The sequence below is a fragment of the Primulina tabacum genome, chromosome 13, assembly GCF_025594145.1.
Source record: "Primulina tabacum isolate GXHZ01 chromosome 13, ASM2559414v2, whole genome shotgun sequence".
Taxonomy (NCBI): domain Eukaryota; kingdom Viridiplantae; phylum Streptophyta; class Magnoliopsida; order Lamiales; family Gesneriaceae; genus Primulina; species Primulina tabacum.
Window position 1 is genome coordinate 37,657,566 of NC_134562.1, and position 20,558 is coordinate 37,678,123.

The following is a 20,558-nucleotide window of genomic DNA, read 5'->3' on the forward strand; positions in this document are numbered from 1 at the left end:
ATAAGTGAATAATAAAATTTAATCAAAGTTTGTGAATCATGCTCAGCCAACTTTACTAATGTCTAGAATCTTTTGTAGAAAACGATTGAATATTTCAGAGGGCAAAAAGGAGATTAGTCAAGATTGTGATCTGGCATAAAGTATTTTGCTCTGGCACAGTAAAACATGAGAATCTCACAAGTCACAAGTATCTGTACAAAAACAATAACACCATATAACTTTTCTCATTATTATAATTATAATATTAGTTAATAGTTGGCACTGTCCCTGTCCGTGTCATTTTACCCAGCAAAAGAATCTCCGCCGGCGGCCAGGACTCAAATTGCCGGTGCTGGAAGCGAGGTCTGATGGAGGAAGATTACTTGAAGTTATTCGTGGAGGAAACTTCATGGTACAATGACATCGTATTGGGTTCGATGCTTCCGGAGAAGTGGTCCTCTGCACTCCCTCACTTCTACAGAGGGTGGCTACGGAACTACATTGGAGGCACTTTGCTTTATTTTATCTCTGGAATTTTGTGGTGTTTCTATATCTACCACTTGAAGCGCAATGTTTATGTTCCTAAAGGTATTTTTCAGTTTTACCCTTGTTCTAATTTTTTGATGGGATTTTCTTTTTTGGTTTCTGTATTTTTTTATTCGCTTTTGTTAGTCTACCTTACCAAACATCAATCGTTTCTATTTTATATAGGTTTTTTTTATTTTGGTGTTTAAAGCTTGTGCCCATTTTGTGCTTTAATGGTGATTTATGTCCTTTGTCGAATCTGATGCCAATGTAGTTCTATTCGGTTTCATTTTTGCTGCTTAAATTTTGATCTGACAGATATGATCGTCAACTGTCATTTTTAATTAAATTCCTGAATCTTTTCTGCTACACAGTAGTAAACACATGTTTTCGATTGACAAGGTTATTTGGATTGTTTTGTAACTACTGGATTTCGTTCTCTTACTGGCCTTATCTGTATCATAAATCTTGTTAAATTTTTGAATCGTATATTGAGATGATAAAGCGAAACCAGGATCATTCTCTGCATCAAGTTTATCAAGTGACATGAATAGTTTCTTTATTTGTTGATACTGTCACTTAACCAGAAAGATGTCGGGAGCATGTACTCTATTCCATTGTATTTTCATTGATGAAACATGTCCCATGTTCCAGTTGGCTGTCCCAATGTTTAACTATCTCATAGTACTTATTATCAAACGTATCACTGGTAAATGACGGAAAGTAAAGGTTTGTCTCTTCATGTTCTATCTCGGAGGTCTGTAATGGGGATTTACAGGCGTAAGAGAGAGAGCCAGGTTCTGAAGGTTTCTCCAAATTTCTATATTGTCTATCATGTCAATTGCTTCCACTTTCTTATGCCCATAGAACTGAATAAAGTTATGATGTAATTAATCGGATTTGTAAGATTAGTTATGAAAGAAGAGTTGAAGGGGTAGATCTTATCCAGGTAAACGTGAAACACCCTTTAAAATGTAAAATATTTTTGAGATTTTATTTGAAGTTTTCTAAGAATCCAGGTTTCACCCTGCAATTATGGTAAATCTCGTTCGTAGTCCCTGTTTTTTGAAGTTATTTTAAGTCAGGTTCTTAAGGTTCTCTAAATTACTATAGCGTCTATCATGTCAATTGCTTCCTCTTTCTTATGTGCATAGAACTAAATTTAACTCTCATACAAAGTCACGTTCATTGACTATGTGAGATTACTTGTGAAACATAGAAATCAAGGGGCAGATCTTATCTGGGTCAGCATGACACACCTTTTGCTTGTAAAATAATTCGAGATTTTATTAGAAGTTTTTCTTTGAATCCATGTTTCACCCTGCAATTACAGTAGATCGTCCCTCCTCATTTCCACCCAATTTTTTGGAACCAATCTTGATGCTAGTATATTAATACTTAAATTTTACTTGGTTTAAGGAATACATGTCCATGATAACCTGTTTGTTTGCAGATGCCATTCCTTCGAAAAAAGCCATGCTTTTGCAGATAGGAGTTGCCATGAAAGCCATGCCATGGTACTGTGCTCTTCCGACAATATCTGAATACATGATTGAACATGGATGGACAAAGTGTTATTCGAGGATAAGTGACATTGGTTGGATTCCTTACCTTTACTATATGATTATCTATCTAGTAATCGTGGAGTTTGGGATTTATTGGATGCACAGGGAGTTACATGACATAAAACCGCTCTATAAGTATCTTCATGCCACTCATCACATTTATAACAAGCAAAATACACTTTCTCCCTTTGCTGGTAAGTTCTTATTTATATTATCTTTTACATCTCCTAGTATGTAATGAAATAGCCACACTCAAGTTATGCAAATATCGTGTGTAATTTATTTCTTTGCAATTTTGGTTAGAAGTTATGCCTCTCCAACTTTGGTCTTAGGGAAATTACACAAGTTTTGAAGATCGGCAATGCTCTCTGTGTCAAAATAACTAGCTTTTATGGGAACTGAATTTGAGCCTTTGACATAAAAACAGCTTAAGTTAATTTTATTAAAAAATATATTGTCATTTTAACAATTTTCCCTCTGATCTCTGTTGAACGTGAGTACACGAGTTTCTCCTTGGAAATTAACAATTATTCATCAAGCGGATGCATATTCTCACTTTGTTTGGAATAGGTCTGGCTTTCCACCCGCTCGATGGGATATTACAGGCGGTACCTCACGTCATAGCTCTCTTTTTAATACCAGTGCATTTCACAACACACATAGCACTTTTATTCATCGAGGCCATATGGACTGCAAATATTCATGACTGCATACATGGGAAATTATGGCCTGTGATGGGCGCAGGGTACCACACAATTCATCACACCACTTATCGTCACAACTATGGCCACTACACGATATGGATGGACTGGATGTTCGGAACTCTTCGTGATCCAATGGAAGATGAGGCCAAGAAAATCTAATATAAGGGGTATTAGTTCTCTATGTACTTGTCTATTTATTGTGTGCATCATTGGGTTGTATGACAGTGATTGTGCTATGTATGTAAATTTAAGCTTGGTAGATGCTCGGAAGGGAGGGGTTTAGATGTTCTTGAAACAAGTCACGACATATATTCAATCTTTTTCAGCTACAAGTTGACCTTTGATGCATTTTTCATGATTGAGTTTTGGGCCATGCATTTTTTCACTACTGTGCGATTAGTGGCCACCTTGTTGAGATGAACAGATAGTCGGTAGAGCAAAATGTACTTGAAAAATAGCTTCCAATGAAAATTATCTGAACCAGCCATTGTTGGATAAGGATTCCGTACTCTCTTCAAGAATTTAAAGCCAAATTGTTGAAATAATCGCAATGTTTGGTTTTATTTCAGAAAATATGCTTAGTTTTGTTTGGACCCAAAAAAAGAAAAAAAAAATTGCTGCACACATCAAGGTACGGGAGAAGAATAGATAAAATTATTATATTTCGTATTAATACATATATATTGGATGCTCAGGCTTGTTGTATTGCTGATATTTATATCAAAACTTGATACTTTTGTTACGTCGATTGATAGTTCGTTCAAGAAATTATACCAATGTTGAGTGTATTGAATTCTACTTGGTTCGTGTTTTCTGGCATTGGGCAGGCATCAACCCTCAGTACATGGATTTGCGAAGTCGTCCGGGTCTGGTTATTGCGACCCCCTTTATGAGGAAGCACCCCTTTTCACGAATTTACAGTGTTATTTTGTGGAGTTTCTTAGAGTGAGTTGTCTCACGTTTCAATGTATTTTCTACCTAGCCTCCTGTGTCGATTTCTACTATGCTTGATTGTTGTCGTGTAAGCAACCATGTAAAATTGAAATTTGGCTTGTCATTTTGTGCAAAATTATGACCTCGTTTTTGTAAACTATGTTCCACATATTTTATTTTATTTATTTTTTTATCAAAGTCATTTCTTAAAATACACTACTTAACAGTAGTATTCTAAAATACGCGGATTAAATGCGACGCGTGAAGAAAAAACTTTGCTTTGAGCAAAAACACAGAGAAAAAAACGATCAAACCTAACGTTTTAACACATTAAGCGCAAAAAATTTTGATTAAACATGATTAGACCTAAGTTTTTTTAGATAAAATTTGAAGTTCACTTTTGTTTAAATTGACCTTCTAAATTTTAAGTATTTGAGCGTATGAAATTTTTAAACAAAATAAAACCCTAAAGACACATAAATGTCATTTAATTGATACTTTTTATAGTAAAAAATATCTAAAATTTATATGTTTATTCCTACATTTTATATGTTGATGTGTTCTTTTGATCTATTTATTGACTTGATATAATTAAATCATAATAAAAATCACCAAAACTTATCTCACTTCCATTTAGGACGAAAGAGTTCATAATTATTAAAATTACAAGTATAATTTTGATTCAATGTACACTTTTTTCGTTATGTATTTGTAAATTTACAATGTTAATATACTAATTTATATTTTTTAAAATTTCATTATTTTTTTCATCAGAATGTCACGAGTCATGTCATAAAATACGTCAATAATGTTATTATCTCGTCAATATTATGATGAAAAATGATTATATTCGAAAAATTGTACACAAGTAAACTAAAAATATAAATTGATCGATAAAATGATAATTTTTTTAAAAAAAACATATTTTATAAAGCCTAAATATTTTTTATTAAATTAACTTTGTGAATTTCATGTCGTGCACCACAGTATCCAGAATTTATTCGAGGCAATCTAATCTCTTCCTCTTTACATACATAAATATATACGTATGGTTAGCCACAGTCAGAAGTAATTGACTGGTCAACCCAAAGGGTTGGCAGTAGGGTCTGTCCATGACTATGAGTTTGGGTACGGAACAAACTTTGTAGGTTTGGTTTTATATTCATATAAATTTAACCAATGTCTATTTCACTTATTTTTCATCAAATAATAAACATCTCATTTATTCACATAAACACCACAATTGCTTTACTTTTATTTGCGAAAAATAAGATCGAAACTATAACATTATTAAAATTACTAAAAACTTCAAAATAATCAAAAATTGTTTGGGAGAGCTAATTTTTAAGTGATTTTTCTAGAGATTATTTAGAAGTGGGTGAGAAGAAAAAATAGATAATGTGAAAATAAAAGTTTAAAGATAATATAAGCTAAAATTGAAGTGTTTGGAGAAATTTAATTTTGAGTGAAATGACAATCATATTCTTAATGTATACATCATTTATCTTTTTAATTATCTAAATTTTGATACTCACGCAATTAACATTGTATTTATATAATTATTATTACATTTTGAATATTTTGTATTAAAATTAATTTATCTTTTTATAACATAAATGTTTGAAAATTTATATATGATTAATAAAAAATACATGAAAATAATTGTATAAATGCACAAAAATATGGTAAAAAAATTTGGAAAAACAAATTATAAAAAAATGAAAAATATTTTTTAAAAAATAAATGACTGTAATATAATAAGATTGGAACTTTATGAGTTTCATTCAAATCTCTTAAAAACTGATATATAAATAAAATTTACTATTTTACAAAAAAAATACAAAAATATTTATAAAAATTAAGAACAATGGCAAAATATGATAAATTTTTAAAAATACAAAAGTCAAATTGAAAATTTAAATTATTAACAAAAAAATAGAAAAAAACCATATCAATCTTGCTTTTAACTTTTGGTTAAAACTTAAAAGTTGAAGCAAAAACTGACATTCTCAGACACATCGAAGTTTTTCTTCTCATTTAAAATTATAAATATTTTTTAAAAATTCCTTCAAACACTCTCTAATTAGTTTTGTTTGCTTCTGCTTGTAAACCGCAAAACTTGCATCGTTTAATTATATTTTACTTCCTAAAATAGTACACATTTTGTCATAATCAAATCTCATGGGGAATTTCTAAAAGGTCAATATTACTTTAATATTCTATATCTTTTTCCTTGCTTTCATGCTTCTTTTCTGCTGGTCAAAAGGATGTTCTTTGCCCTCTAAGTTTTCACTTTTTTTTAATATTTTTTTTTTATGGAGATCAAAGTTTAAAGTTCAAATCATATGGAATTCGATGTTCTTTCTTAACTCAACTCAAAAAACTAAATTAAAGAAAGAGGATTGTCCAAGTATATATTATACAACTTTCAAAAATTTTATTACACCTATATGGGACCTTCATGATCAGGAATGAATACTGAAATGTAAAATTTACAAATGACCCAACTATGGACAATTTAACACATAACGATAAAACTGATATCTGATATCATGTTAAGATTCAGAGTTGACCTAATTTAATCCCAAAAACTAGCTCAAAAAACAAATTGTCCAAATCTCTATATATAACTCCCGACTGGCCAACTAACATCTTCAAAATTCTAAAATCATCTTTCAGCTATTGATTTTTGTGAGACGATCTCATGTGTCGTATTTTGTGAGACAAATATCTTATTTGGGTCATCCATGAAAAATATTACATGTTATGCTAAGAGTATTATTTTTTATTGTGAATATCAGTGGAATTGACCCGTGTCACAGATAAAGATTCGTGAGACCGTCTCACCTACTCTTAACCAAATCGATTTATCCGAGAAAGACTACTGTTAATAAAAAATTTACCACCCCAAAATTCAATTTAGTCGATTGATATCAATTATTTAATTAAATCAAATCAATTCATATTGTTTTTTTTTTAAATGTATGTAACTACATAACAGAAGTAATCCTATAATTTGGAAGGAAAATGTAGTATTAGAGAGTCCAACAAATAATTAATTTATGATTGAAATTATGGAGTCCAAAGACAAACATAGTAGAAGAATAGGACAGCAAATTTTTAATGTTCGTACTGCTCAGGTATGGCGACGAGCGCCGGCCGCCACGCTCTCCTCATCAACCGCTGCCGAAACGTGGACGAAAGCGGCCGGTACCCAGTCCCCCTGACGCCGCCGTCGGAAACGGTGCTGGTCGTCAACAACCTTTCCAGAACATGATTCTCCGAGGCCCTCTCTACGAATTCCGGCGGTGATGACCTGAATAAATCCTTGAGCTTGTGCCTGGCGGACAACTCCATCTCCGGCGAGATCCCTTCATCACTATCAGGAGAAGCCTCATCCGGAAGGGTTCTCCCACCGAGCAGCATTCGAAGGGTTTTCTTCCTTCGGAGGTGGATTACTGGGCTGGTGGTTGGGCTTCTATTGGGGCTCCCAGCAACCGCACACTGTGCCGCTACTAAGAGCTTGAATTTCTGAAAAGTGGCCATATATATATTATATATATATATATATCCTTCAATCTCGGTTTCTGTGGATCAACAAATGAAATCAGATTACCATTTAGCAAGATCTTATTATCGTGTGAGTGAGAATTATTCTGTGTAGGTTCGAAGAGAAGAGGGGGGGACTTTAAAATCAGTACCTGGAAACAGGCCGAGGCTCTTTTTCGCTTTATTCGGTGCTTCGATCCACTTCCTCTAATATTCTTACACGTGGCATCAGCCGGGGGTTCGGGGTTGGGTGAGTAAAACCCTCGCTCGTGTTTTAATCGATTTCTTTATTTTGTACGATAGTCGCACCTTTATTAATTAGACTCTACTTTAGGTGTCATTTTTTTAACCACACGTGAATTTTAAAGAATAAAAGCCGAAAAAAATCTTGAAAACAGACATTAATAAATAAATCATACAAATTTTCCATACCAATTTTAGCTCCAAATATTGTTGGGGAAAAACTACTCAGCCACATAACTTAAGCTATGTACATTCCCTTGGAACTTATGGTTCAAACCATGCAATTTTTAAACAAAAACATATTCTTTCCGTCCCACTCGTGCAGACTACCATTTATTTTTTCATTCGTCTCAATTATATAGTCAAATTGCTATATTTAGTATTATTTTTCCTATTCTTTTACCAATCTTTTCCTATTTAATTTACTTTTTTAATTATTAATTTGTTCATTTAATTTTGAAAATGCAAATAGAAAGCCCACCATTCTTCTTGGTTAGATGTCCTCATTTATGTTAAAATATGGTAAAAAAAAAAATTAAATGTCCATGCCATATATATATATTTTTTATCATATTAGACGGTGGAAAATTTTGGAGTCATTAACTATTTGCATAATTTTTTATCTTATTAAAGTTTTCACTAAATAAGGCTAAAATGGGAAATTATTTGATAACATTTATTTCCCCAAGAACTTTCTTAATATGTGTAAAACACATACAAGCCGGGACGGAGGGATTATAACATTTAAATACATGGAATTTGATGAAATTTTTACCGCGTACGAGATCACATCTTAACGAGTTTGGTGAAGTCATCTCTCTGTGGCTTAAACACCAAGCGGATAAATGGATAAGTTCAGCCACTAGAATTAGGTGTAGAGCTGCTACTTCCCCATTTGTTGGCAGCAACCGACTCCGGCGATAGAGGGTCCACTATGACGTTGAGCAGTCTAGCATCTTCATCCACCAAAATGTCGACTACTTCTGCCTTGTTTACATTCAGATCCTCTTTCTGAATCCCTCTGAGAACCTCAAGAACATCTTCCATAGAGGGTCTCACATGACTTTCGTGTTGCAAGCATCGAAAAGCTAATTCCGCGACCGATGTAACCATTCTTCGCACTGTACTATTCGTGTCAAAACCAAGATTTGGATCCACCAACTCATGCAACGTTCGGTCCTGGATCTTGTTGATAGCCATGTTTGATAAATTGATATCTTGTCGGTGTCTGTTTGTGTCCACGGCCTGTAAAGATGATATAAGCTCGACTAACATCACCCCAAGGCTATACACGTCACTTTTTTCCGTGAGTTGGTAACACTGGTAGTACTCGGGATCGACATAGCCAGGAGTTCCCTGTGGGGCCGTCGATACATGGGTGACATCCGTGGGAAACAATCTTGACAGCCCAAAATCAGCAACTTTTACGTGAAAATCATGGTCTAGAAGAACGTTGTTGGTTTTAACATCACGATGGATGATGTCAGCTTTGTGAAGATACGTGAGCGCTTCAGCAGTTTCAATGGCTATTCTCAGCCGAAGTGGCCAAGATAGCAAGCCTGATTTTGCTCGTTTCCCATGAAGATGATCAGCCACTGTTCCATTTTGGATGTACTCATACACTAGTATTAGCTCTCGGCTGCGCCTGGACGTGCATCCATAAAGCATCACAAGGTTTTCGTGCCTCAAGCGGGTCAGAATTTCGACTTCATTCATGAATTGCTCCACTCGTCTGACATTGTTTTCATATAAACGCTTAACTGCAACAGCACGACCATCAGCTAGCACCCCTGTTTCGAATAAAAAAGAAGAAGATCTCATCTTAGATAACCGTGGGCTGAATTAACAACGTCGAAAGGGAATAAAAAAAGGCTCGTGTGTATATACCATAATATACAGTGCCGAATCCACCATCTCCAAGTTCCCTAGAAGGATCAAAGTTATTTGTAGCTTCTTCCAGTTCAGCATAGGCGAAAACATGTGCCCCGAAATATGTGCTTCCCCGACCCAGTTCAGATTTCAAAGATGGATATGAAGGGATGCTTTTACTGAAATTCATCGAACTGGGAAATAACGGACCTTTGCTCAGGGAAAGGGCGGCAATATGCTTGCTCATTTTGTCAACATTTGTGGTCGCAATCTGCTTTTTACGCCTCTGTTTACAGCAGAAAATAAAAAATCCGGAACCAAAACAAGTAAGAAGTGAACCAGTTAGGGCCAGACCTGGATCAGCACAAAGAAAGAACATCAAATCAAAACTTGAAGTGTAATGCATTTTACGAAAGTGGATAGAATTTTGTTCTATTAATGAAGATCATACCAATAATCAATCCCATTTTCTTCGAAGAGCTATTTCCTGCAGTAACAATCCCCGAAAGCTTAGTTAAAATGATCAGATGATATAATTCACCATTAAGGCAAAAGAAAATTACCGATAAAATTTTCTCCGAAATTTTTTTTTTCCCGACAACATCATACGAGAAACCGAGAAAGCAAGGCACGTAAGTTGTCGTGGCTAAATTCGTGGCTCAAAACGTTGCATGACAAAAGTCGGTATTACCTTCAGAAGCATTTGGATTAGCTTCTGGAGTAAGTGTTACAGCAAAAGGACAAGGCATATCTCCACAAATACAAACGGGCTGGACCAAACCCGAATCGAACCGCATCTCCCGCCTAATCTACTGCACTCATAGCATCACTTCTCATACGGGTCGACATAATTCACACCAAAACCTTCCGTTAATGCCTTCCCAAGCGTCAGCTGCAAACTTGACAGCAGATTGCCAAAATCCCTCAAAAACAGGCACTATAATACTCACGTTACAGTATAGAATCCTCAAAACCGGGTCGGTTGGTAACGGACCAATGATATAATACGCATCGGTGAAACTGAAGCCACTGGATTGTACTGGAAAAGATTGGTCGGTGTCACTGACATCTGCCTCCCGCTAGTGTTGCATCCATAGAACAAACTAATATCTTCATTTTGAACACCGTCGTAAGAGACCAACGAAGAATTGAGGGTGGTGTTGCGGAATTCCGAAGGGCAGGTAATAGTGTACAAACGAGTGAATCATGCGTCATCTCGGCGATCGAACAGGTGAATGAGAATTCAGGAAGGCCGCAGTAGGAGGGGCGGTCTCCACCGGTGAAAGGGTAGGTTACGTTGGTGATGGTGCCGCATGAGAAGATGAGAAGGTGCGGTCGCAGTCGGGGAATGTGGCGGCGACTTCCTTCCTGGGAATGCACCGCCGTGAACTCGCGGCCAGTGTGATGAAAAGAGGAAAGGGAAGCATTTGGTGGAAGTGGAAAGGGATGAGGTGTCGGAGGCATTATCATGTTTACTGTAAATAAAGGGGACGAATTTGGAAGGTTGAATATTTGGTTGACTTAGGTAGAATAAGGAAGAAGGCAATGTTAGCCCACATGTGTGTTAATAGAGCCAACCCTATTTTTGCGACAAACCTATGTTCAAAATTAATTTTATTCTAAGACAATTATTTTTCACCATAAAATCAAAATTGTACAAATACTCTGGGTATATCGAGACGGTCGATGAAGCTGAGGACGAATGATTTAGAACTCAGCGGAATTGTGGATTTTTTTCTCGATTCTTACTTGAAATATATCCAAGATTTGGAAAGAATATCAGATCGAAACACATTTATTTACCATATTGATTTTTTGTGCACATGGGTCCAATTTTGATGATCATGATCGGTGGACTAAGCTGACGTTTACTATTTACTAATATAAACCAGACGACTAGACCACCGCTTCTGACTTTTTACCAAGTATTCCGGATAAAACTAACAGATACAGAACCAACAAAAAACATGTATCTTGATTAGAGTTGCTTCAAAATTCTTGGTGTTAACGGTAGAAAAGCTGTATTATATAATATCGCTCATAATTTTTTGCAATGAAATGAAGTGATTGCAATTTATTAAGATGCAGTAAAACATATGTAATTCCGAGTAAGAAGGAAGCATTATGCGTACCCGGAAACGGGGGCGGAGACGATTCGGGAATAGGGGCCGATTCATTAGCAAATATTTTGCAAGTGTCGGCCAGATATGGAGGACCAGAGCAAATGCAGTCCGTTTGATTATTTTCGAAATTGAATCCACATCTTCCATTAGATTCAGTACACGCAAGACAAGCTTTGCTATCAAGTTCCCACTTAATCTCAAATCCCACTCGGAGTACATCAACCAAACCTGTTGAATTCCCATTCCCAACGTCCCCCTTTCCAGGCCCTGGAACTACGACGCTAGCATTACACTTTCCAGGGCCCAGGTTTCCGGGCAACAGATACACGTTTATTAAATCACCGTCAATCAACCCACCGCTCCAACAAGAAAGAGGGTTCAAACCTGGATATTTCCAGGCCGGGCAACCATACAAGAACGTGTAGTTTGTATACATGGATGCATAATCAAAGACGGTGTAGTCTAAAGTGGTGTTGACCATCTGTTCTGGGCAAGTTTCCACCACGATGTCGTCTCTCACGACTCTCATGATTTGAGCGGTTTGATTTATTTCCAGAACCTGATACATGATTGTGTCTATGAGGTTGATTCTTGTTACGTTGCTTTGGGGATCACAGCTGAGGATGAAACTCGGGTGGCCGCAGTAGGGAGGATCTTGAATATCCCGGAAAGGGTAGCCGATTCCGTTGATTGTACTGCCACAGTTGAAAGTGTTGCTGCATGACTTGTAGAGCTTTTGGGGATCGCTAGATCCACTGGGGGCTTGGAATATTATAACAAATAATTTTACTGCTAATACAAGACGAAGGAACCTAGAAATCCAGTGATCAGCGTTCATTTCGAGAAAATTTGTTGGGAAAAAATGGAAGATGGGTTATTTAAGATTAAAAGAAGAGTTTAATCATATGGAAAGGACTTGACAATAGGTAGGAAGTTGGGTCTTAATTCAAGAGAGTGATTAAAACGGAAAAGTGGAGATTGGACACTTACTCAAGCAACTCCGTCGTATAAAACCATGGCCTTGGTAAATGACATTAAATAATGATTTAAGAAAAAAAAAAATCGTTCACCTACTACTTTGCAAGTCAATTATTATTGGAAGAAATGGTAGAAGTGTTACGGATATGCATGATTTCGAAAATTGAGTGTCAACAACAATATGTCATTATCTATCAATCTATGGCTTAATTAATATTCAAGATATCTAATACAAAAAAGAGACATCAGAATCTCCCTTGCTTAAAGTTCCAGGTTCCCTAATAAAAAATATATTTGATCAAAAAGGTTTTTCGTCAATAAATTGAATTAATCGGTTGAGAATATCTATATAAAAAAAACAAACATAACGAAGCTCATAATACTTAATTAATAATACAAATGAAAATAGTGAATAATTTAAGAAGGCACGTCCATATCTTCTAGCTATGTGGGTAGGTAGGACGTTGACTAAATGTATCTTGTTTGAGTGAAAATATATAAATTCTGAAGAGGAAGACAGTATCATTCATAATTGATGACGAGCACTAAGCTGGCATATCTGGAGTTAGGTGTGTTCGCTCGTGAAAAAAGACTTTTCAACATGTACGTTAACAACTAAGTCTAGCTTCATTGATTTATAATTTTATATTTATTGCATTAATAATATGTGTATATACATGCATATTCCAATTATTATAGATGGATATTGTGGAGTAACATGTTAATTACTTTTAATTCTTAAGAGTTACATACCATGAATCAATTGTTTGAACGGATGCTTACTCTGTTTTGTCTCGTTTTCGGATCTCTACAACGTTTGTGGAAATATGAGAGAAAAATATGTTAAATACGTGCAAGGTTGTGCACAGGTAACTCATGCACAGGCTGCAACATCGTACCATCATCTCCCTCCCAAATCCAACGTACTTCTTTCTTTCTCCAGTTTACGCTGTTATCTTGAATCCTTGTTCCATCACCGAAAATCATAAAACAACTGTAGCTGATAGGAAACATCACTCTTATAACGCAGTACCGGAAATCGTGTACCAAAATTCACCTCTCTCTATATGCCCTTCCTCAGGGAACCAAAGTGGCCAGGGCGTGCTAGAGCAGCCCTCGATATTCCAGCACTGTGTTTCTGAGTTACTTTCTGGACCGTTGATCTTGATGATTTGATAAGGGTGTTTCATGCCCAAAATTTAATAATTTTTGTTGTTTAATCATCTGATAATCTTACAGTTGAATTGGTGGCCGCATGTTGAGTATTGTTCGTTTTCGTGGGTTAAAACTGAAAGAAGATGCATTGAAACTAGAAAAAATATTGTGTGACACTTGGTGATCGATGGTTTAAGCATTTCATGGTTTATATCCGACTGCTATTGAAAGATTGTAGCACTTGTACTTTGGCATGTAAAAATATTGTAATCCTGTTAAACAGAAAGCAACACAATTTAAGAGAGAACAGTGAGTGTACTATATCGTATATGAAGCAGGACCTGCACACGTAATGAAACAACTGCTAACTACAATTTTGACTGCGTGAATGCCTAATACCGTATTTTATCCATCATGACGATATATGTTAAATTTATCTAGGTTCAATACAAACTCACTATTTTGATAGAACAACGAACTCATTTTTCTTACCATTTCTTGCCAGAAACATAACAAATGATGCATGAAACCGTCGAGAAACAACACACGCAAAGTTATTTAAACCTATCGAGTTTAGAGTTTGCTGACTATTTCTAGAATTTTTCTCTCTAAAGTTTCAAAGCAAATCTTCCCTATCATGTAATAAAACTGACATGAGATCCGATAACTGTTCTACTGACATTTTCCCCAACACATTTCGTGCTAATTTCTCTTTCTCTGCATTCACTTACGGTCTCTCCAAGTATGATGATGCATTCCTCACAGTTGCACCCATCTGCTTTAATCTAGTCTCTTGTTGTAGACTCAAAGATATATTGAACTGCAACATTCAAGAAACAATAGCAAGGTAAGTTAATATCCTTGGCCTTCCAGATATGAATATGAAACACACACGTATAGATATATAGATGGATAATGTCTCTCTTTTCGAATTTCAAATATGTTTATATGTACACCTTTTTAACCCATCTATACTGAGATACTAACAACTACACTTTTAAAAATCCTAAAACAAACATATGCTTTTTATGATCGAACTATAGGAGTCCTGCCGCCTTATAAGAAAATTTAGGATAATCGTTTCATTATAATCTAAGTTTATGTGATGTCAAGGAAATCAATTTCATTTTTTCATTTACAAACTTAATTGTTTTGCATTATTTACTAGATTCCAATCCAAAAGCCGTTAATGAACTTGAAACAACATACAATGTACTAGCACAAACTAGATCAAGATGTGTGGATCTGTACAATTATAAAAATAAGTGGACTATGCTGCATTGATACCTCTAAAAATGCAACACCAGCCTCCCGTTCGGATTCTTTAGAAGAATTTTTTTTATGATCACCTTCATATATGTTTCTTGCAATAAAAAAAACTCCTAACTATAATCTTTCTCATATTCTCCAAGTCTTTGTCGAGCTTCCTCAAATTTGGCACACTTGTACATTATTCATCTTTTTCGGATAGGCAACAACTGCTTTGCTGAACTTTAGTAAAATTCCCAATATAAAATTAAACTTGCGTATTATTTTCCATGATTGTTTAGATCGATATACGTTAAGAAATCAATTGATCACCTTATAAGCAACATAGCATTCGGAGTAATCGAACTTATCGAAATCCGGACGTCTCATCCTCTCTGGATAAAACTGAAATCTAATTATAAATTTTGCCTCTTTCAGATTATACACATCTGGATCATAAAATCCTTCAATCAAGCTATCTCGTGCGTATGCCATGGGAACAAATCTTTGAGCCAATCTCTTGACCCCTTGATGATGATAACTATTAACCAAAATCTCCATTCTCTCATTTTTCCCAAAAAATCCCGAAACCACTTATGCAAAGGCGTGTTCTATAAAATACTAATTAGATGTCGGTTCCCATCATAATAATCATAATCCATATACACCACTCTGTTTTTCAAGACCCTCTTTTGTCAATTCTTTATCAATATCTTGATAAAGAGTACCCCCACAAGCCACATTCAGAACTTGCGATCCTTTACAAAATCACGATTAAGTAATTTTCGTGTACACCATTTTTATGAATATTCGCGTAAAACAATAGGATTAATTCTTCCTCGAGTATGAGAGTATGTGTTACCCTTTTCTTTTTCTTTGTTTTTTAATAAAAGAATCTATTGATTTAAAAAAAAAAAACCCAGTCATGAGAAAGGAAGGTTAAGAGTTTGGATTCATACCCACAAAATCCACAAATTTATTCTTGAGAACGCTTCGTCCGGAGACAATAAGAACACGAGACAATATTTTTGAGAGATCAATGGCCATCTGTATTTAAAAATTTAAACAACTCTATATCAATCAAATCATAGACCAAGAGATGAATGAAAAGAGTCCGTTATTCAAAAGTTTTTCCTTAAAGATATCTCCATTTTTATGGGTTTTTTTTATGTAGAAAAATGAATGTCGAACTCGATGCGTCGAATTTTAGAATTTATAATAAGGTTAATTCATGCATAGGTCAAACAATTTAAACAAGTGGCAGGGTATATTCATGCAATAGAGTGTCACAGACGTAGCCCTTCTATGTACACATGCGACATTTTCCCCTCGACTTCGCCTTTGCAACTACTAGAAAATCAGCCATAAGAATGATCTTGGGTGGTTAAGTATATAAACAAACAAAAATGAGTTGGATAATTTGTAGAGAGAGAAAGTACACACTTGGTTGAATGAAGAAAGAATTTGTTGCCTTACAAATTAAATGGAGTCCTACATCTATATGTACAAGTTTCATATGTTCTAGAATTTTCCACACTACTCTACCACAGAGAATGCTAGAACTTGTTATATATATATCCAACATATACAAGAGTGTTTTAAAATTGTCTAAATCTTCCTCCAAGTCTCTACTTCCTTCCTGATTGCTCAGGAGACTTCTAGACCTAACATTTTCCATAACTTTAGATCCTTCTACACAGGCCTAGAATGTTCAAGAATTGTCCACAATTTCTAGGTCCTTCCGCATGAACTTAGAACCTCCATGACTTGTCCACATTGATCTAGGTCTTTCCGCTTGGACCTAGATCCTTCAAAGTTCTTCTCAGCCTCTATAGAACATTTCATTGTCTTCAAGAGAATGCTAGAGTACTCAAGAAGGTTCTGAATGCCACTAGCCTCTGTGCCAGCTTCTTTTACAAAACTCCTTGTGTCTTGCGCGTTAAAACCGTCAGGCCATGAAAAGATACTCCTAAACTGGGGAAATAACATGCATACCTAGCCAAGAAAATTATATCCCGAAAACTCATCGCCTTGCGGCCAGCCACACACGTTCACTAATTTATTTATCGAGGAAATACTTTTCAAAATTCTAGAAAAATACATCCCCTAAATGTTTTATTTTATTGCTTAAAATTTGAAAAGAATATTTGAGGAGATACTGCAGAGGAAATGAAATGAGGTAATTCTGATACAAAATATGGAAAGATATCTATGAGAAAAGAAGGTTAAGAGTGTGGATTTATACACACAAAATCCACAAATTTGTTCTTGCAAACTCTTCGCCGGGAGACAATAAGAGAACACTAGGCAATATTGTTGAGAGATCAGTGGCCATATTTATTTAAAAATTTAAAACAACTCCATATCAATCAAATCATAGACCAATAGATGAGAAAATACTCAGTTATTCAAAAGTTTTTCCTTAAAAATATTTCCACTTTTATGAGTTTTTTATGTAGAAAGATGAACGTCGAACTCAATGCACCGAATATTAGAATTTATAATAAGGTTAATTCATGGGTATGTCAAACAATTTCCTAAAGAATGTTTCTCATCCAAAGATTCTTATTTTTTATTTTTAGCTAGTCCTCAATTAGTTCCTCTTGTTTTGTGTTTGTGGTTCAACTTCTTGTAAGGGGACATGCTAGACTATGCTTAGCTACGAAACTAGGCATTGAAAAGAAACAAGGAATATATAGGGTTAAATGGGAAAAGTCTAAAAGTGTAAATTATATCGATGATTCGTCTAACAAAATTACAATCTAGACTTTTTTATCCAAAATATTATTTATCACTGCAAATATATCATATTTGTGAATTATATTATGAAAAAAATTGTGCAATATATATTGATTTGAATGAAAAATATTATTTTTTCAAGTCAAAAGTATATGGTGTAATATATGTTAATTTGAGTGCAAAAATATTACTTTAATGTCGAAATTATTATTTTTCACTTTAGAAATGAATCGAATCAACCGGTCAAACGGATATAAATCCATGTAACAATTGCACATGAGATCAGCTAATAAATTTAAAACAAGATTTTTAAAATCTGGACCCCGAATTCTATGAAAGGACGCTCTTCGGTTTCATCGATAATATAAATATTTATCACTACATACATATATTTATCACTATCTATTATATCTGTCTATACTATGAAGCGTTATGGTCTAAGCCTAATTAACTTTCATGTCTTTTGTATACTATTTTTAAGTACCGAAAATACCCATATCAAATTATAAAAAATACCAAATTTTTATTTAATTAAATATCATAAAAAAACCATTTTAGTAAACTTGTAACTTATCCATATCCATCTTAACTTATTCACTTTCAAAATTCTTTAAATTTAGAAAAGTATCAATTTATTGTTATCTATTAATATTATTAAATTTTTAATAATATCTAGTAAGTAATGATTCACTTACCAAACAACAAAAATAAAGTCCTATAAATTTCACGTTATGTCAACCACAAAATTTTCAAGCTTCACTGAAATCCTAGTTACGATACTTTTCCCTTGCAAGCCTGAAAATGAAGAAATCTGTTGCCAATGTTGCTTTCTGGTGCCTAATGGTGGCGCTGGTCTGCGGAGCAAAGGAAACAACTGCCGCCGACTGCCTCCTGGTTGAGCTCGGCCCGTGCATGCCGGAAATAGTAGGCACCGGCGCACCATCGGCCGATTGTTGCGTGAAGCTTAGAGAGCAGGTGCCGTGCCTCTGCATCTACATCAAGGATCCAGTCGTCGGGGGTTATTTTAAGTTACCCAACTTCCCCAAAGTCGTAGCCGCGTGCGGCGTCACCATGCCAACATGTTGAAATATTTTCCTATGAAATAAAATAGCCAAAGTGGTTGTGCTTCGATCACTGTGATCTTTTAACTTTACGAACTTATTCCGTTCAAAAATATTTTATCAGAACTGAGAATGAAAGAAATGCAGGTAGCTTAAATCGAGGGACTAAAAAAAAATAATTTTTTAGTGTTCAATCACCGGGTGCTCATATTTCTAATAGAATTTATTCATTCTAAAAACACGTTGCATTATGTGGTTTTAATTAAAAAAGTATTTTATTTTTTAAATACAATTTTTCAAAAATCCCTGCAAATAAATCACAATATATTTATCCAACTTATATTATATATATTTAAAAATATATTATCCAACTTATATTTGGCAACAAATTATATGGATACAGCCTGGAAAATAAATCTCTCCAGACCTTTGCTACCGCCCACACCTATAAATGCCACTCCATTTCTTCATTCCCATCACACAAACATTGAAGCCCTACCCAGTACCTACGGAATATATATGCCCTCTATTTTAATTTCTGCCTGCCCGAAAATGAACAAGTCGGCTGTAACTATTGCTTTCTGGTGTCTAACGGCGGTGCTAGTCTTCGGAATACAAGAAATGTCGGCGATGGATAAAAACTGTTAGTCTTTTGTCCGTTGTCTTTGAGCTGGCTTTTAACAATACTGCTTATGACAACGCTTTTTTTTCACATAGACAACATATTTTATCCGTTGTCTTTATAAGTTTTTCTTGTAGCGTCGGCCCATGCATTGGGGAGATATTTGATGGCGCTCCTCCAATCCCGGAGTGATGTTCAACGCTGAAGGAGAAGGTGCCATGTCCTTTGCGGCTACATCAAGAATCCCTTATTTGCTCCTTATCTTGCCTCACCAAATAGAAAGAAATTTTTTAGCTGCCTGTAGTGTTCCATACCCGACTTGTTGAATCTATGTACCCGACTAGTAAGTTATATAATTTCAAAACAACTAAATAATTTTTTGTGACGACCATAAGATATATACGTGTGTGTTATTTTGATTTTAAATGTAAACACGTATACGTAAATGAATTTTTTTAACGATCATAGAAACTAATTATTATGAATTAGACTAAATTAAAATTTAAAAAAAATTAGTTTTGAAACGCAAGAATATTTTATGGAAAATAGAAAATATGAGACTGAGAGTACATTTTAAACTTGTGCTAATTAATAATTATAAAATTATGCATATTACGTTAAAAACATTAACAAGATATTAAGTATGTTTAAAAAATAATTGACGATACAAAATAAGTGAAGAAATATATATATTTTTGTTGTTAGATTATATTATATGGAAAAGCATTTATTAAGGCCCGCCTAATATGAGTGCATTTACAACTTAAATTATTAGGTCGGGGCATTTGGTCATATTATTTAACAAAATGATAGTTGGAGTGTATATAAATAACATTCCTCTTTGAAATATCTTATATAACATTGGGTTAAGCGTTCACGAGTTAGAACAATACTATGATGAGGTAATTTTTCGTGTGTCAAGCTGCTGACGTTACCCCAATCTGGTTGATTAGGTGAACAGTAAAAGAGTGACGCTAGATCTTAATAGGCAATACTATCTATGCTGGGGAAATGTCGGACAATAGAGAAATTGTAAGACTGATATCAAAGTGATATTAAACAGCACCAGTAGATAGACACACACCTCACCAGACTCATGGGCCTAACAACTCGACTTATTAGCATCCAAGTATGTATATTCTGCGCTGCTACAAGTATAATGAAATAAAATTTGGCTTTGGATAACAACTCTAATTTTTTGCCTAGTCATAAGTGTTTGATCTTAACACATAAATATATATCTACATAGTTTATATAATCAATCA

At 34.7% G+C, this 20,558-nt stretch overlaps 3 protein-coding genes and 2 pseudogenes across 4 annotated transcripts; 1 reads left to right on the forward strand and 4 right to left on the reverse strand.

The window, feature by feature from the left end:
• Positions 1 to 231: 231 nt before the first annotated feature.
• LOC142522654 (delta(7)-sterol-C5(6)-desaturase) lies at positions 232 to 3,882 on the forward strand. Of its 2 annotated transcripts, XM_075626176.1 has the most exons (4): positions 232 to 567; positions 1,958 to 2,263; positions 2,640 to 2,940; positions 3,601 to 3,882. In XM_075626176.1, the coding sequence occupies exons 1-3, from the start codon at positions 348 to 350 to the stop codon at positions 2,930 to 2,932; spliced, it is 819 nt and encodes a 272-aa protein (XP_075482291.1). In that variant the 5' UTR covers positions 232 to 347; the 3' UTR covers positions 2,933 to 2,940; positions 3,601 to 3,882. The 2 variants fall into 2 exon arrangements, with proteins under 2 accessions (XP_075482291.1, XP_075482290.1); XM_075626175.1 differs by lacking the exon at positions 3,601 to 3,882 and having other exon boundaries at positions 2,640 to 3,158.
• A 2,934-nt stretch (positions 3,883 to 6,816) lies between these two features.
• LOC142522914 (uncharacterized) lies at positions 6,817 to 7,475 on the reverse strand. Its single transcript, XM_075626497.1, has one exon. It carries the CDS (start codon positions 7,250 to 7,252, stop codon positions 6,827 to 6,829), a length of 426 nt encoding a protein of 141 aa, XP_075482612.1. The 5' UTR covers positions 7,253 to 7,475; the 3' UTR covers positions 6,817 to 6,826.
• Positions 7,476 to 8,155: 680 nt separating this feature from the next.
• On the reverse strand, positions 8,156 to 12,487 carry LOC142523036 (LEAF RUST 10 DISEASE-RESISTANCE LOCUS RECEPTOR-LIKE PROTEIN KINASE-like 1.4). The gene is made up of 4 exons (XM_075626677.1): positions 11,500 to 12,487; positions 9,819 to 9,854; positions 9,386 to 9,721; positions 8,156 to 9,288 (listed from the first exon to the last, which is right to left on the reverse strand). Exons 1-4 carry the CDS (start codon positions 12,326 to 12,328, stop codon positions 8,354 to 8,356), a joined length of 2,136 nt encoding a protein of 711 aa, XP_075482792.1. The 5' UTR covers positions 12,329 to 12,487; the 3' UTR covers positions 8,156 to 8,353.
• LOC142523037 (uncharacterized) lies at positions 9,932 to 11,493 on the reverse strand (annotated as a pseudogene).
• A 1,709-nt stretch (positions 12,488 to 14,196) lies between the features above and the next one.
• On the reverse strand, positions 14,197 to 16,860 carry LOC142522112 (putative glutamine amidotransferase GAT1_2.1; annotated as a pseudogene).
• Between the last annotated feature and the right edge of the window lie 3,698 nt (positions 16,861 to 20,558).

Excerpts from the sequence above, each read along its gene's own strand:
- LOC142523036 (XM_075626677.1), bottom strand. The coding sequence starts at position 12,328 with ATGAACGCTGATCACTGGATTTCTAGGTTCCTTCGTCTTGTATTAGCA. Across the intron at positions 9,855-11,499 it reads GTCTCCGCCCCCGTTTCCGG|GAAATAGCTCTTCGAAGAAA; the intron begins GTACGCATAATG and ends TTGTTACTGCAG. Across the intron at positions 9,289-9,385 it reads ATTCGGCACTGTATATTATG|GGGTGCTAGCTGATGGTCGT; the intron begins GTATATACACAC and ends TATTCGAAACAG.
- LOC142522914 (XM_075626497.1), bottom strand. The coding sequence starts at position 7,252 with ATGGCCACTTTTCAGAAATTCAAGCTCTTAGTAGCGGCACAGTGTGCG.
- LOC142522654 (XM_075626176.1), top strand. The coding sequence starts at position 348 with ATGGAGGAAGATTACTTGAAGTTATTCGTGGAGGAAACTTCATGGTAC. Across the intron at positions 568-1,957 it reads CAATGTTTATGTTCCTAAAG|ATGCCATTCCTTCGAAAAAA; the intron begins GTATTTTTCAGT and ends GTTTGTTTGCAG. Across the intron at positions 2,264-2,639 it reads TACACTTTCTCCCTTTGCTG|GTCTGGCTTTCCACCCGCTC; the intron begins GTAAGTTCTTAT and ends TGTTTGGAATAG.